General features: G+C 37.7%; 1 protein-coding gene across 2 annotated transcripts in view; it reads left to right on the top strand.

Moving 5' to 3' along the window:
* Window positions 1–324: 324 nt before the first annotated feature.
* LOC127660714 (calcium uniporter protein, mitochondrial-like) overlaps window positions 325–16938 on the top strand; it is a 122060-nt gene continuing 105446 nt past the window's right edge. The window contains exon 1 of one of the 2 annotated variants that reach the window (XM_052151090.1): window positions 325–583. In XM_052151090.1, coding sequence (XP_052007050.1) covers window positions 464–583 — 120 coding nt within the window. In that variant the 5' untranslated portion in view covers window positions 325–463. The remainder of the gene's footprint in view (window positions 584–16938) is intronic. The other variant, XM_052151089.1, reaches the window with a different exon arrangement.

Raw genomic sequence — 16938 nt, forward strand, 5'->3', positions numbered from 1 at the left:
TGTCGTTCCCTTCAGTTTGTTACTAAACTACAGAGCAGCGCGTATTCTCATTGGATGAAAAGTGTTTCGGCAGGTAACAGGGCGACCAATTAAAATGCTGGTTACATGTTTTTCTCAAGACCGTGGTATTTCGGGCTACGACTTCCTTATACTGCCCTTTTCATTTCATATTATGTCGTAACTAGCGAATTGTGCCAGAGTTTCCCCATTTCAAAAATATAAGAGCCTCTGTATATAGCAAAACCTTTACTTCGAACGCGGAACTACAGCGACCGTCTGTATTAAACATTTGTAGTGTGTGTGTGTGTGTGTGTGTGTGTGTGTGTGTGTGTGTGTGTGTGTGTGTGTGTGTAACATTAGCCCAGCCCAACAGCCCGTCCTACTTCCCCTCCCTTTCCTCCAACAGTGTCAGTCGGTTCGCCCGCAGCGCTTGCGTTTCTCTCGGCAGGGTTTTACTTCAGAGATGGCTGCGAAAGTGTGTAGATCGGTCCTCCTCCTGTCCCGGAGCAGTGGAGCCTTAGCCTCTTCTACCTTTCCCGCTTTCGGGCTGTCCTCACATCGACATCATCAGAGCACAAGAACGGTGAGTCCCCGGAATGGAAACCAAGCACGGGCTGAGGCTGTACAAGGGGAGGGTTGAATTGGGAGAGTGATAAGGGGGTTGGGTTCCTCTCATTCTGGACTGTGAGGGTTAGATAAAACATCCCGGTAAGGAAGTGCATCGTTATTGGGACATTTCTGTCCATATTGAGTATAGTGCATTGCACTGTGGTGATCAGCAATGCTGCATCATTAACCAGTGCATTTTCAGTCTATAGCTTTACAAGACGTCCCGGCGGCGTCCACCTATGTTTAGTGCAATAGCCTTTCCCAGGTATGCACTGTCTGGCCACGTCTTGTACATTGGGTTTGAACTTTGCATGCATGCTACGGCATTAAACGCGAGCGATCGGATGCGATCTCATGGCCAAAAGTGTGCATGGGGTCCGTGCGTTCCCTTGCCAGGATAACCGTGAAAGCAACAGTGGTCTCAACTTTAACACTGACTGTAGCCTACGCACAACTCCGAGGCACGGAAAATATCATGCGCTCTCCGTTTGATTACGTGGCATTAGATCGCTCCAATGCTTTCGGTATTCAAGCATGCAACGCCATGCATTTCCCGAACTGGACGGACCGCTTGAGAGTGGTTGATCCACTGCAGTGTCCGATCGTGTGTGTGTGTGTGTGTGTGTGTGTGTGTGTGTGTGTGTGTGTGCGCGCGCGTATATGCGAGAAGGGAGAGTGACAGTGCGGCAGAGGTCTTCACTTCATGGGCGTTCACACAGGACGTTGCGTTGGAAACAAAATTGAAAGGAATGTGTTTTTACAAGTTGAACTATGCGTAACTTGACGCGCCGTCTTAAAAACGCAACGCTTGTTACGCGAAGCAACGTCCGTCTGACGTATACATACACATGCAATTGACAAAATATGAACGCCCCCTCACAACCCAGCTCCTCCCCATCAGTGTCCGGGGAACTAGTAGTCATCGGTAGGGAGTTAAAAAAGATATGCTCTCCCTTACACTCATGCACATTGACTATTCTTCCTGTAATTATGTCACTCTCCTCTTATTTACTCCTGCACCCCTCCCTTTCTTTTCTGCGGGTGTTTCCCGTTTCCATCGGCAAGCCTCAGGGTTTCTTATGAGCAAACTCCAGTAGGCTATGCATTGCTTGATGTACAGTCATTCGGCTGAACAAGAAAAATACGGGCAGTCCTCAGAGCTGCTGATTTGTTCCACCTCATGACTTTCTAGTCACGAAATAGATGAATGGGAGGAGGAAGGTTAGAAGTTCTACAAAAAAAATAAATAAATAAATAATGGTATTATGACTGTAAAAGTATAGCATGGAAAAATGTTGCATGTTTTTGGACACAATCATGATCATTTGAAGTACCATAAATAGATACTATATTGCCCATTTATAAAAAAAAAAAAAAAAAAAAAACACCTTGCCATTATCATGTGTTTTGGACAAGGTTCCATGGTACTGCCATGTTTTTTGGACAGTACCATTATGCAGTGGTATTTACAGTACCTTAAGCCAGGTTCACGCTGTACGATTCAGGGAACATTTTGGGGATGTCTTGTCTTAGGGCAATATCGTCAGTCTTTGAAGGCCAAAGTATAGCCTACTTCGGTTCTCCGAGTGCCGGTACATCTCAGGCACAGTGCACGTGATGCAGCCAAAAGAGTATACTTTGAAAGGCTGAGGCTTGACCGTGCGCTAGAACGAAAGGCATGTTCACAGACAGCCGATTAATTACCTTTGTGCAGAATCCAAAGGCTGAGACATACTCTACGTAAGTACATAAATGCACAGGGTTCTATCTACACAAGCTCGATTTTGTGCGTTGTTGCATCCCAAAATGTGTCAGACTGCAATTCATAGCACAGCACGATTACACATTGTTGTCAACGTTGTCAGAACGGGCACTATATTGGACATTAGTGTGAACTGTCTGTTTCTACTGTGCGTTTACTCTTTCAAGTCAACTATTTTAATGGTGGAGCAAATTAGTCCAGATATTTGTGGCAACTTACTTAAACCAGTTTAATTGCACAGCCTTTTGAAAGTAACTCTATCGCTCCCTTGAGTACTGAGGTTTGTTACCGCTACAGTGATGGAACAGCACATGTTAAGCACTTTCAACTGGACCACATATTTGCAATGCATTGGCCAAGTACTCGCATCTGTGTTTCTAGCCTTATTGTTACCCATTTATGGTCGATAAATTGTCTTTGCCATTAATTTGAGCTTCTGACGAAGTTCTGGAAATTTTGCGACGCAGTTGTGATTTCTCCTTGGATGGCCAGATGAGATAAACACAGTCAATGCTGTCAATCGGGAGACTGGAACCAAAGGTTTGGCTACGATGTGGATTGTACAGTCTGATGTAGTGTCGCACAGTGTGTCATGTAGAGGTAAACCGATATATCGGTTTTACAGATTAATCAGTGTCGATAATTGCATTTTGGAACTATCAGTTATCTGCAAAAAATCTATGCCGATAGTTTTTCAGTCGTTTCAAAATAAGAGTCCCGTGTGTGTTTCTGGCTTGTTAATGCACCACATTTGTTTTTTTTCTGGTTATTATCGGGATTTTGGTTGAAAAATTTTGTTAATTTTGTACTCTTTGCTTTTACCTGCCGTAGAAAAGAAAGAATAAGAAATATTTTTGACTTTCTATAAATCGATTTTAAAAACTATTGACCGATTAATCGGCTATCGGCCTTTCCTACACCTTACTTATCGGTATCGGCAAAATCCACTATCGGTTGACCTCTAGTGTCATGGCTTTTACCAAAGATCACATCGTAAAGTTTAAAGTGCAACAATCGTAAAGGACCATAAAAATCACAGTATCCACCTGGCTTTACAGAGCCATTTAAATATGATGGTAATATGCGTGAGTTAATCGGACAGTACTAATGTATATATCAAAGTACAATCCGTTACCATCACTGAACCATGGCGCCAAGACACGTCTCACTACTTTTATTTTTGTGACATCTTGCCAAAGGTATGAGGAACTTTAAAGTTAATGTCTGGGGTCATACAAGTCTTTGCTTTTGATGAGAATGCGGTATGCAGATAAATTGTCTTCTAGTTTTGTAGAGCATCACACCACTTGGTTTGGCAAAGAATAACACCAATAGCCCCTGTGAATTGTCTCCCAACCCCTTCTATGAAGCAATCGTAGTTTGATCATTAATCTCGTGTGTCATCTCTTTATTTCCCTCTGGGCAGTAGTATTTGTGGCTCGGTTGGCATTTACAGTGTTCTCAAAACCAAGCTGGCTTGGACATTTGCGATGTCCAGCACAGACCTGTCAGGCTTAGAAAAAACGGTGACGGCCCTCTGACAGCAAGGTCATGCTGCACAAGCGCCAACTCTCAAAGCACCCTTTTATCATAAACATACAAAGCACAGCTGTGAGGTGGTTAACGAATTGCTACAGCACAACATTTTCCCTAAGGACATTGCACTTCAGCAGATCTATCAAGCTTAGAGAGGAAAAACTGCCTTCTGTCTACAAACAGCTGAAAACAAGCAGGTAAAGGGAAAGTACTTTTTTAGATGCTAATATACTTTCTTCTATCCAAGCTTAAAGTGATAGAAGACCAGTGTAGTCATCATTTACAACACAAACAACATGGCAGCAAGTATATGATTTTATGTTTTTAAATTAACTATCCCTTTAATATGCAGAGTAATCTATAAGCAAGCCATTCATTGAATGCTTCCCCAAAAGTGCACTGTGGTACCCCAAAATAATTGTTTTGATGAACATCTGTTAGTTTGAGCATCCCTATCAGCCTGAAACAGCAACATTGGTTCAACTAACCATGCAAATTTGGGGCAGGACTAGGACTATCTGTTTGTCCAACCAATGACATATGGGGGGAGTGTTTGGAAAACCTGTTTCAAAACTCATAATTTATGTAATTCTGCCTGGTGACAGATGTTTACAAATGCACACATGTTTAGGAGTGCCATTGCAACAATAACTCAGTCTTGAATGACTAACTGAAATGCTGGTCACACAATGTCAGATAGCCTGACTCTTATGTTGGACCCTTGAGATTTTTTTTATTGGCTCACTTTTGACTCACCTGTTCAATGAAAGCTTTGTATTTGAATTGAGAGAAGTACAGAGACTAGAAGAACAGTGTACTCACAATATCGGAAAAAGTAGATCAGCTGGAGATATCTGTGGTCCACTCCAATGGTCAGTGCCATGCATGTCTTTTTACAGCCATCAATCTGGGCAGTGTTTTGTTGAATTTGCACTGTTCCTCTGTCATCCTTCAAGCTTGATGCATGAGAGACATGCTGACCTTTTGATCATTCTAGTGTGAGCGTTTCAGAGATGTGCAAAACAACACATTTTCAAAATTGTCCATGTGGTGTGTTGTCTGAATGACTAGTTGACTAATCATTACATATAATCGACATACTCTATTACTGTTATATCAGTACATGAAGACGATACCTAAAGGATCAACTTAAAGCTTCTACTAACATTTTGAAGAAATTATACACAGAAGCGAGCAACGGACTTGCCTGTAAATGGTTACAATACTCAACCACAGCAAAAACAAACGTTAAATAGAAAATTAAATTGAAGATTTTGACGCAACATGAGTAGACCTACATGGACTGCTCTAATTGACACTTTTCATGATTGGTGAATTTTTGCAGCTGTAACTGTAATCTTGATTATTTAATCCAATAATTGAGCGGTCCTTATTAGTGTAGTACAAAACTACATATATTCGAACCCACGGACTAACCGAAGAATCAAATTAAACAAAGCCCTGTATAATTAGTCTAGTTTCGGGTTTACTTGGCCTCAGAAGGACGCGTTATTTAGGGGGTGTTTACATAAGATGTGTTCTTGCATTTGAATACAATGTAGTGCTTTTAATATACTTTTTTATAAGTTGGACTATTTAAAAAAATAAATAAAATTGTATCCCCTTTTCTCCCCAATTTGGCATGCCCACTTCCCACTACTTACTAGGTCCTCGTGGTTTCGCGGTTACTCGCCTCAATTCAAGTATCTTATCACGTGGCTCATTGTGCATGACATCGTGGACACTCACAGCATGCATGGAGTGCTCATTCTACTCTCCACAATCCACGCACAACTTTCCACGCACCCCATTGAGAGCAAGAACCACTAATTGTGACCACGAGGCGTTTACCCCATGTGACTGTACCCTCCCTAGCAACCGGGACAATTTGGTTGCTTAGGAGACCTGGCTGGAGTCATTAAGCACACCCTGGATTCCAACTCGTGACACCAGGGGTAGTAGTTAGCGTCAATACTCGCTGAGCTACCCATTCCCCAAAGGTGGACTATTTTTAACTTGGCATGCCATCTTAAAAATGCAGTGCTCATTGCAGGATGCCAAAAGAAGTGCAAGTTTTTGACACAATGGCCAAAGATGTCTGTCTGCTCTGCATGTGTATGGCTGTAGTGGAGGTTGTTTATAGAAGCTGAGTTTAAAGATGCAAATAAGGTTAAGGCTTAGTCACACTTACCCTTGCATGGCGAAAAACAGTCACCTCAATGGGAATCAGGAATTTCAGCTGATGTACTTCTGAGAGTGAAGAATTTCCCTACATGAATTTCAGTTCAACTTTGGTTTACTTTGACATTTGGTGACACTATTGGTGACACTTTGACAATTCGCAGCATTGACCAGAAGGAAGTTGCTTGGTTTGTCAGTGACCTCAGTGGGACGGTGCTTCGAACATAGCTATACTGAATATCCACAATGGAAGAGGAAATATGTTTAGCATTGAGTCTTTATAATATCACTCTTCCAGAGTATAAAGTGCAGCATTAGAAAAGAGGCTCCTTGGAAAAATAACTGCAGCACCGCCACTAAAAATATCTGAAAAGACCCTCAATAATTGATTAGTTGGTTATTGGAAGGCTAGTCATGACCCATTCCTTTTTTTGTGCATCTAGTCCTGTGACTGGCCCAAATAACTGTGGCTGTAATTGACTGGGCAGCTTCACTGATCTGGATTAGCAGGAAAAGAGGGAGGTTGGTCTAGACCTAACAATCTAATGATGTTCCCGTGGCTTTAAATGAAGATTCACTGAATGGATAACGTAATCTTTGTCTGATTTATATGGCTAAATAGGTTTAATACTCTGAAGGACTTTCCCATGGAGTGTATTACATGTACACTCTTCCTGTCGCTCTCAAGAAAGCTCCATAAATAATTGTTCCATCTGTTGTAAGGACCTCCATGTCATGTTTTCAGATTGATGTTGGCCCACAACTATCACTGAATGGTTAGTTTTTCCAAAATTATAATTCTGACATCATTTACTCATCCTCATATTGTTCCAAACGCTTATGATTTTCTAATGCTTAACCCTAAGGATGAGCAGTAGGAATATGCTTGCCTCAGGAAACACCACTTATCAATATATTGATTTATGAGACTTAGATTAGTATTTCAGATAATTTTAGAAGATGGATAATATTTTGTTTATTAAATGGAGGTCTCTTTGTTTTAACAATGGATTGTGTCATATATTCAGCCTTGAGGAATGTCATTAAGTGCAAACTGTGGGCTGAATAATCAGCTCAAAATTATGCAACACTGTTTCTTTATGTCTAATAAAATGATTGGACCCACAGGTCCAGTGTTCATAGATATGCACTTCATTATGGCCTGTTACAATTGTGCCTTAAATCATTGTAAATCCTCAGATTCAGTTTCACAATAGGTTATTACTTTTGCATACATTTAAGAATGCTTAAGACTAAACTGTGTGTGTGCTGAATATTGTGTCCCTGTGTATCTTTTCTCACAGAAACACAAAATTTGTAAATAGAGGGATCCCAATCCAGTCATGTCATAAACAGATTGTTTCCCCTGAGACAACTGTATCTCGTAGATGTGTTTTTAGGGATGCCACGGTGTGAGTTTATGACATATAGATTAGCGTCTGAGGAAACATCATGGCGAACCGTTTTTACGATTATTTGCAAATGTTGTTATTATGCATATGTTAATATTCTCTCTCTCTCTCTCTCTCTCTCTCTCTCTCTTTCTCTTTCTCTCTCAAAATAAATCTGTATATATATATATATATATATATATATATATACAGATTTGTAATCATTCTGTGCCGAACCATACTCAAGTGGAAACGGTACTGGAACTATTCCTCACCTTGCTCAGAATCGTTCAACACGATGGTGGAATAGTAGCTAAAGTGTAATTGAATAAATACTAAACATATTTAGTCAACCGAGCACAGTGCTGAGTAGTAATGGATTACATGTAATTTGGATTACATAATCAGACTACAAAAATCAAGTACTTGTAATGGGATTAAATTACATTTTAAAATGCTTGTAATCTGACTACAGTTACTTTTTTATAGATTACAGTACATGATAAATTGTTAATAATTTATTGAGAATTTTCATATCAATATCATCATATGCTAACCCCAATGTGCAATAGTCTCACAAGATATGCACCTCAGCTTTGGTATTGTTGATGGACTATCAGTAAATAGTAAGGGTTAAAAGTGTTTCAGTTTTATTCAGATGAAAGCTTTGACCTACGCAATGTCGTTGCTGTTGATTTTATGGTCATTCATTTTTGTTAATTTTATGATCGTTTTATGTTGATTTTATGGTCATTAGTGTTTGAATGCTGCTGTTGTTTTGTGCACTTAAAATGAACTTGATATCTCAGTGTTTTGAACTGTAAACTTTGGCCATGCACTGTCATTGCTGTTATATTTAATGTTTATTTCATTCATGTAATGTTTAAAGCACTTTTTAAAAATGTCATAAGGAGCTATTTTTGTGAGGCTCTTTTTTAATAAAGAAGTAATAAAGAATGGAATACATTTTCTTCCACTTTGTACTTTTATGTCAAAATGATTATCCTACACAAATGCATGTAACATAAAATAAAATAGAATTAGGTTGAAAGTAATCCAAATTTAATCATATTAGATTACCCAAAAAAAATTAATTATGTTACTGATTGCATTTTTTGTCTTGTAATTTGTAATCAGTACCTGTCCACCCAGCACTGAGAGAATTATTTATTTCAGCTTTTATTTCTTTCATCACATTCCTGGTGGGTCCGAAGTTACACTTTACACTTACTTTTACACTTTGTTAGTATTTAGTAGCATTGCCTTTAAATTGTTTAACTTGGAGCAAATGTTTTGGGTAGCCTTTCACAAGCTTCTCACAATAAGTTGCTGGAATTTTGGCCCATTCCTCCAGACAGAACTGGTCTAACTGAGTCAGGTTTGTAGGCCTTCTTGCACGCACATGCTTTTTCAGTTCTACCCACAAATTTTCTATTGAATTGAGGTCAGGGTGTTGTGATGGCCACTCCAATACCTTGAATTTGTTGTTCTTTAGCCATTTTGCCACACTTTTGGAGGTATGCTTGGGGTCATTGTCCATTTGGAAGACCCATTTACGACCGAGCTTTAACTTCCTGGCTGATGTCTTGAGATGTTGCTTCAATATATCGATATAATTTTCCTTTCTCATGATGTCATCTATTTTGCTAAATGCACCAGTCCGTCCTGCAGCAAAGCACCCCCATGCTTCACGGTTGGGATGGTGTTCTTTGGCTTGCAAGCCTCCCCATTTTTCCTCCAAACATAAAATGTCCTGACATGGTCATTATGGCCAAACAGTTAAATTTTTGTTTCATCAGAGGACATTTCACCAAAAAGTTAAATCTTTGTCCCCATGTGCACTTGCAAACTGCATTCTGCCTTTTTTATGGTGGTTTTGGAGCAGTGCCTTCTTTCTTGCTGAGTAGCCTTTCAGGTTATGTCGATATAGGACTCATTTTACTGTGGATATAGATACTTGTCTACCTGTTTCCTCCAGCATCTTCACAAGGTCCTTTACTGTTGTTCTGGGATTGATTTGCACTTTTCGCACCAAACTACGTTCATCGCTAGGAGTCTCCTTCTTTGTATAAAATCCTTCCTGAGCGGTATGAAGATTGTATGGTCCCATGGTGTTTATACTTGTGAACTATTGTTTTTACAGATGAACGTGGTACCTTTAGGCATTTGTACATTTCTCCCAAGGATGAACTAGACTTGTGGAGGTCCACAATTTTTTTTTTCTCAGGTCTTGGCTGATTTCTTTTGATTTTCACATGATGTCAAGCAAATTCAAGCAAGTTTGAAGGTAGGCCCTAAAATACATCCACAGGTACACCTCCAATTCAGTACCTCCTATCAGAAGCTAATTGTCTAAAGGCTTGACATTATTTTCTGGAATTTTCCAAGCTGCTTAAAAGCACAGTTAACTTGCTGTATGTAAACTTATGACCTACTGTAATTGTGATATAGTCAATTAAAAGTGAAACAATCTGTCTGTTAACAATTGTTGGAAAAATAACTTGTGTCATGCAAAAAGTAGATGTCCTAAATGATGTGCCAAAACTATAGTTTGTTCATATTAAATCTGTGGAGTGGTTAAAAATTAGTTTTAATGACTTCAGCCTAAGTCTATGTAAACTTCTGACTACAACTATATATAAGCTAAATGAGCTGTTTGCTGCATCAAGCAGGGCTTCATCCACAACCTCTGGTTTTCAACTGTCTTCAAAGGGGAACAAAGACACGCAAGATGCTAGTTTGTTGGTTCAGTGTAAACACGACGTATATGGCAGTTAACATTCTAAATATAACAGCCAAATTTATATTTTTTTCAAGTGTTGCTGTTTGTTGGAGCAATTTGAACTGTCCTTAAAAAGCTTAAAAATACATAATACGCACAAATATTGGGTAAAAAGTTCCAATTTAATTGTACTAATGTATTATAGGGATGGGTTATTTTGTCTACTCGATTACTCTGACTAATTACTCGAACAGTATATTTTCAAATAACAGGAGATGCCATAACCATTGCATTTTAATATGCGTGTTAAGTTGAAGTTCATTTTTGAAGATGCTGCGATGTGTTCCATTTATCTGCGCTCTTTCTAGTTGTTTGAAGCACTCGCCTGCTGTACACTGCCACACGTGCCTGGTGTGTATGTGTAAGTGCGTGTTTGTGTGTGTGTGTGTGTGTGTGTGTGTCCGTCCAAATGTTCACTCTTGTGAGGAAAGCTGCTATGCTCTGTATTGGTGTTGCTGTGATTCATGAAGCATTCCATTCAACTCGGAGAGTCTTTATTTCCACCTTTCAACTGAGGAAAGTGCAATGGTATGACACTTTTATCAGATTGGAAACTCGAACAGAAATATTCATTCATTTCGTCGAGATGCTGGTGTGTGTTATGTGTTAAGGGAGGTTTATTCAGTGAAAATCATTCACTTTTATTAAATAATATCCATTAACGAGTCAAACATTTTACATTAAATTATAATAAAGAGTGTTTAGCAAACGATTTACAGAGACGGGTGTTAAAAACGGTTAATTTCACTCTCTTTTTAGTATCGTATTGATAGCATTGCAGCATTGTACCAGTTTGTTTGCCATGAGAAGTCACTGATAATCAACGTACCCCTCAAAGTCACGATGTAATCAATCTCAAAATTAAAAATAGGCTCCCTCTTTGACACGTTTGTGTTTAGTTGTCAGGTAATTGTCACTGGATTTCGAACTAATTGAAAATTCACATCATGCGTGATCACCATCAATCATCGTTTTCATGATCAATCATTGCGCTGCCACGTCCGAGCCCTCGAGTACTCGTGCCCATCCATAACGTATTATAGATAATTTGCAGTACTGAAAGAATGAAGCATATTTAAAATCAGCATTTCTCACGCTGATCTCACGATCTGCCATCATGAGATATTCGCAATGAATAAAAATATTGCCTTCTCCGCGAAGGATATGTGTCTTAATAATTGGTCAAAGTAAAAAACTTTGAAAGCAGCACATTTGTGTTGGCAGCACACCTGATTGCTTAAAATGTATGCTGCAAACAGAGTCATTGACCCTCACAAGTTTTGAGTTACCTATAGAAATGGCTCAATTTATGCTAAATGTAAAATTTCACTTGGATTAGGAAAGACCTTTTCACATTCCCTATTTGCATTATGGTGTCTTATAGCTATCTTTAAGGTCAATACTTAATCAGCTTAAGTGCGCTAAAATTACGGCAATGTTTGAGTGTTGAAAGGACAGGGTAGTATTTAACATAGCAGCTGAAAACATTGATGAGTAGGTGAGTGCTATTAGCTCTTATTGAGCTGTTTTTGGTATATATTAACTTAGACACATGCTCGACCACTGCAGTGGTACTGGGCGACTCGCAGTGCTTTCTTATTCTTGGTACAAGTCATTGTTGATGTGGGCAGTAACGGAGGCCAGTGGGAGTTATATGATGATGGATGAGGGGGCGGTTGGTTACCTTTGTCCTCTGATGTTTCCCCTGGATTCCAAGACTCAAAGGCCTGGTCCTCTCATTGGTCAGTGAAATTTAGGCACTCCATCGATGTCATTACTTTTTGACAGGAAAACAAATCTTTCTCTATATTAAGGATCTGCATCAGCTTGGTAAATCAGGCTTTTAGATGAAGGTCACCCATGCTGAGATCTAAGTTTGGTGGTTGAAGTATGATCATGTAGTGATGAATGAATGTGCTATTGGGTCAGTAATAGTGTTTGCATGTGATTTGAAATGTAATTCATTCAACGTTATCGGCAAAGTCGATAAAACACACTGTTGACAAAAATGTTTGTTGTCGAATAGTCATGCATATGGGATACATTTTTTATTAAAACTCTAAAGATGACGCACGAGTGCAGCACTGTAGTTTGCGCCTAACTGAGGAGAGGAAGAATTACACAGATCACTGTCCAGATGCACTGTAAACTTTCCAAACAGCTTCAGGTGATGTAAATCACAAAGATTATGAAGGAATTATAATGCAAAATAAGTAAATACAGAAGTACTCTTATTGTGGAATAAGTGGAGCTGGAGCAAAACTTGCATGTCGAGCATCTTTAAAGGAAACAATCCGGCTATACATCTTAATGCAGTTATATGTAATGCATTATAGCTTTATTAAAGTTAAAATAATAAAGAAGCAGATTATGTAAATAACTACAAACTCAGAAACTGGCATTTTTCTGTGCAATCAGCTCCTCTTCTATGAGTTGCCAAGTGTCCCGATCAAAGGGGGAGAGATTAAACTGCATCCGGCTGATGTACACTCTGTCACTGGGACGCTCATCCTTCAAGTGCTCGTGCTTGCAATAAACAGCTTTATTAATAAGAGAGAGTTTTTTGTGAGTTAAAGATGGATTGAAGTGAACAGAAAGAGGAGAGATTGTAAATACTTTTTTGATTTGTTTTTGTTTTGGCTTGTTTACCAAATATCTAAATCTCATTTTAAACAACGTACGTTTACTTCAGCAGCTATACTGCAGAATAAATTTTTTTTATCTGAGAATGTTAAATATAATATAAAAATACAAATATTTTATAATTAAAAATATATATACTGGCAGCCAAAAGTTTGGAATAATGTACACATTTTGCTGTTTCGGAAAGAAATTGGTACTCTAATTCACTAAAGTCGCATTCAGCTGATCACAAAGTATAGTCAGGACATTACTGATGTAAAAAACAGCACCATCACTATTTGAGAAAATTAATTGTTGATCAAATCTAGACTTCAAATCTCCATTTCCAGCAGTCATCACTCCAACACCTTATCCTTGAGTAATCATGCTAAATTACTAATTTTGTACTAGAAAATCTCTTGCCATTATATCAAACACAGTTGGAAGCTATTTGATTTGTTAAATGAAACTTAACATTGTCTTTGTGTTTGTTTTTGAGTTGCCACAATATGCAATAGACTGGCATGTCTTAAGGTCAATATTAGGTCAAAAATGGCAAAAAAGAAACAGCTTTCTCTTGAAATTCTTTAGTCAATCATTGTTTTTAGGAATGAAAGCTATAGAATGCTTGAAATTGCCAAAAAAAACCTGAAGATTTCACACAAAGATGTACACTACAGTCTTCAAAGTCAAATTACAACTGTCTCTAACAAGGACAGAAAGAGATGTGGAAGATCAGATGTACAACTAAACAAGAGGATAAGTTCATTAGAGTCTCTAGTTTGAGAAATAAACACCTCACATGTCCTCAGCTGACAGCTTCATTGAATTCTACCCGCTCAACAGCAGTTTCATGTTCAACAGTAAAGAGAAGACTCAGGGGTGCAGAGCTGAGTGGGCAAAAAAAAAACACAGACATTGGACAACAGATAATTGGAAAAGAGTGTTATGGATCTTAAACCCATTGAGCTTTTGTGGGATCAGCTAGAGTGTGAGGTGCTTGAGAAGACAAGATGGCAAGTGCTACAGGAAGTGTGGGGTGAAATGTCACCCGAGTATCTGGACAAACTTACAGCTGGAATAACAAGGATCTGCAAAGCTGTCATTGCTGCACGTGGAGGATGTTTTGATGAGAACTCTTTTAAGTAGTTTAAGAAGTTCTGACATTTTGTTTTCAAATTGTAATGGGAATCGTTCACGTGCCACTTTGGTGAATAAAAGTTCCCATTACTTTCCATAAGAGCAAAATCTGTACATTATTCCAAACCTTTGGCCACCAGTGTATATAAAAATCCTTTAAAAAAAGATGCATTCACCTGAGAAACAGCACATATGATATTTAGACTTGCTTTTAGAGAATAGATCTTGAATACAAGTATATTTTATCTTTACTGCACTCGCAGAAGTTTAACCAAGTGAAAAAAATACACTTCTATATAAAATACTCAAGATACATTCTCTTAAAGCAAGTCTAAATATCTTGTATGTTGCTTCTCAAGTAAATGTTTCTTGTTTTAAGGATTTTTAGTCAATTTTAAATGGAAAACAAGAGAAAACACTTGAGAACAATTTTGCTGTGAAATTTTTACTGAATCAAACTTAAACCTTTAAATCAGTGAATGTCATTTAGAAGTATTTTTAAAAGATGATTTTGTCCTCTTTATTGTAAGCACGTTTAATACAACCTTTTATGTCGGGACACAAGCTGAATAATCGGTTAAGAGCTAATGATTAATAGTTGCAGAAATCGCAGAATAGTTGAATAATCATTAGATTTATCGATTATCAAAATAATTGTTAGTTGCAGCCCTAATGCAAAGTGGGATAATAAGGAAGAGTTCCTTATTAAGGGGTGTATAGGGCTGGGTGATAGGACATTGTAATCGGATACCGATGATGTCTTACAAAGATCCCGATTGCGAACAGACAATGATCAACAATATTGTGAAATGGCAAAACCAATGATCTGGGAAGCTATCAAATAAATGAAACCATGACCAGGGTGTAAAACTTGCACCCGTCATCCGCAAAATACAACAAGGCTGAATCCAGTTCGCAAGCTCCTCATCCAAATGTATTTCATGCGGGTAATTTTGCTCATCTACCCGCAACAAGCGTGCAAACAGTAAGGGATTGTGCTATGAGTTAAGTTCGCTTTATTTCTACACGGTTGGCATTCATTGTGAACGCAACTCTGCAGGTTGAGTAATATATATCTTTGTATTAAAGAAACAATATCATAAAATAACACAAGACACGTTCACATTGAACCTAAAATGGAGTTTTATTTTATTTTATAGATTATTACCAAAACGCAATACAAACACACTCGATAAGAACACACAATTGGCAGCAATATTTTGGGAACACAAAGGAATTTATTAGGCTTTATTATTATAATTATTATTACCTTAACATTTATGATTGTCTTTAGTTCTTAATCTGCATGCTATTAGTAATTTTCAACCTGTCGTCATGGATGGATGCTTGTGTGGTGGCAAATGGGGCCATTGTAGAGGGTAAAGGTTTGGATTTGGGGTGGCGGTTAAATAAGATTTTTTGATCTCATTGCTTTTTCATTTAGTTTATTGTGCAATTTGAATTTAGAAATGTCTTTTGTTTATGTGTCAATAAAAATTCAAGCAAAACCAATAAAGCAAAAAAATTAATAGTCCCCTTATTATCGATAAAATAATTTTTACATACCGCCAAGCCCTAGAGGTGTAACAACGTTGCAACTTCCCCATTTATATAGTTTTCATTTGATTTGTTATGGCTTCGAATGTGGCTCATCCAAACAGAATTTTGTCTCAACTAGCCATTTTATGCAGCCTGGTCTCGTAGAATCATGTTACTATGTCTTCATTTTTGCAAAATGATTTTTACGTGGCTCGTTGGACGTTTCGCTGTCGTTCCTTTGTAAAATGAACACTAGATTGCTACAACAACGACTCTTAATCCCTTTCACAAAAATGACAAGTAAAACAGCAGATTGTCCCTCTCTGGACATCCTTGTTTACGTTCCTCTACTCGTTTTCATTATTCAGCTTTATTTATATGCAGAACAATAAATGAATTGTGACTGATGTGATTTGGGCTAGTTCATCATTTTGAGCACTTCAATGGAAATCTATAAAGAGTTCAGCAAAAAATAAAATCATCCTGTCCAAACGGTAATGTGAGCATCTGCTATACTGATGATTAATAAAGAGATTGCCTGCCTGGCTTATTAGAAAAGTTAAACCTGTCCTTTGGGGTTTGAGATGGGGATTATTAAGTCAAGCATTTTCAAATAAATCTTTGTTGAATAAGTAAGGTCATTGGTAATATGAGGCCACATTCACACTATAAAGTCTTTGGATGAAAATGCATTGATTTTTCTGTCTTTGTGCCTCTCATAGACACAAGAACTGTGACTTTTGAAAACACTGTCTAATACTGCATACTTTGGAAAATAATGACGTTAGGAAATTGAAACCAAAAACATAGTGTGGGTGTGGCCAAAGATTGAAACAGCCAATTATAAAACTGGATAGACTTTTGACTTTATGTGTGTTGTAACATAACATATATTATGAAATGGATAATTCTGACTCTAAATTCTGATTGGATGAACTGCATGGAATGAATTATTATTATTATTATTATTATTATAAAAAATTTTTTAACGACTTTAATGGTTTTTAACTTTTTTTGGAACAGACAAACAAAGTCTTTTAGCCTATTTTTAAGATTTATGCATTTCAATTTCATAACAACATTTCTTCAAATTGAATTGATAAAACTAAATTAATAATTACATTAAAATTAAATTAATAAAACTACTTATTTCAATATTTAGTTTTGTAATTTATATTTTGTCAAAGATTACTCAATTTGATTCATTTTAAATGTGTAAATCATAAAACAAATGTATGTATGTATGTATGTATGTATGTATGTTACAAAGTGCTATTACATATATCAGTAAGGAAATGTAGAGATTTATCCGTCAATGTTTGCATACTACTGAGTTTATCATTGTTAGCTCATGCTATTTACATTTCCAGCCCTTC

This window comes from Xyrauchen texanus, chromosome 20 (assembly GCF_025860055.1).
Source record: "Xyrauchen texanus isolate HMW12.3.18 chromosome 20, RBS_HiC_50CHRs, whole genome shotgun sequence".
NCBI classification, from domain to species: domain Eukaryota; kingdom Metazoa; phylum Chordata; class Actinopteri; order Cypriniformes; family Catostomidae; genus Xyrauchen; species Xyrauchen texanus.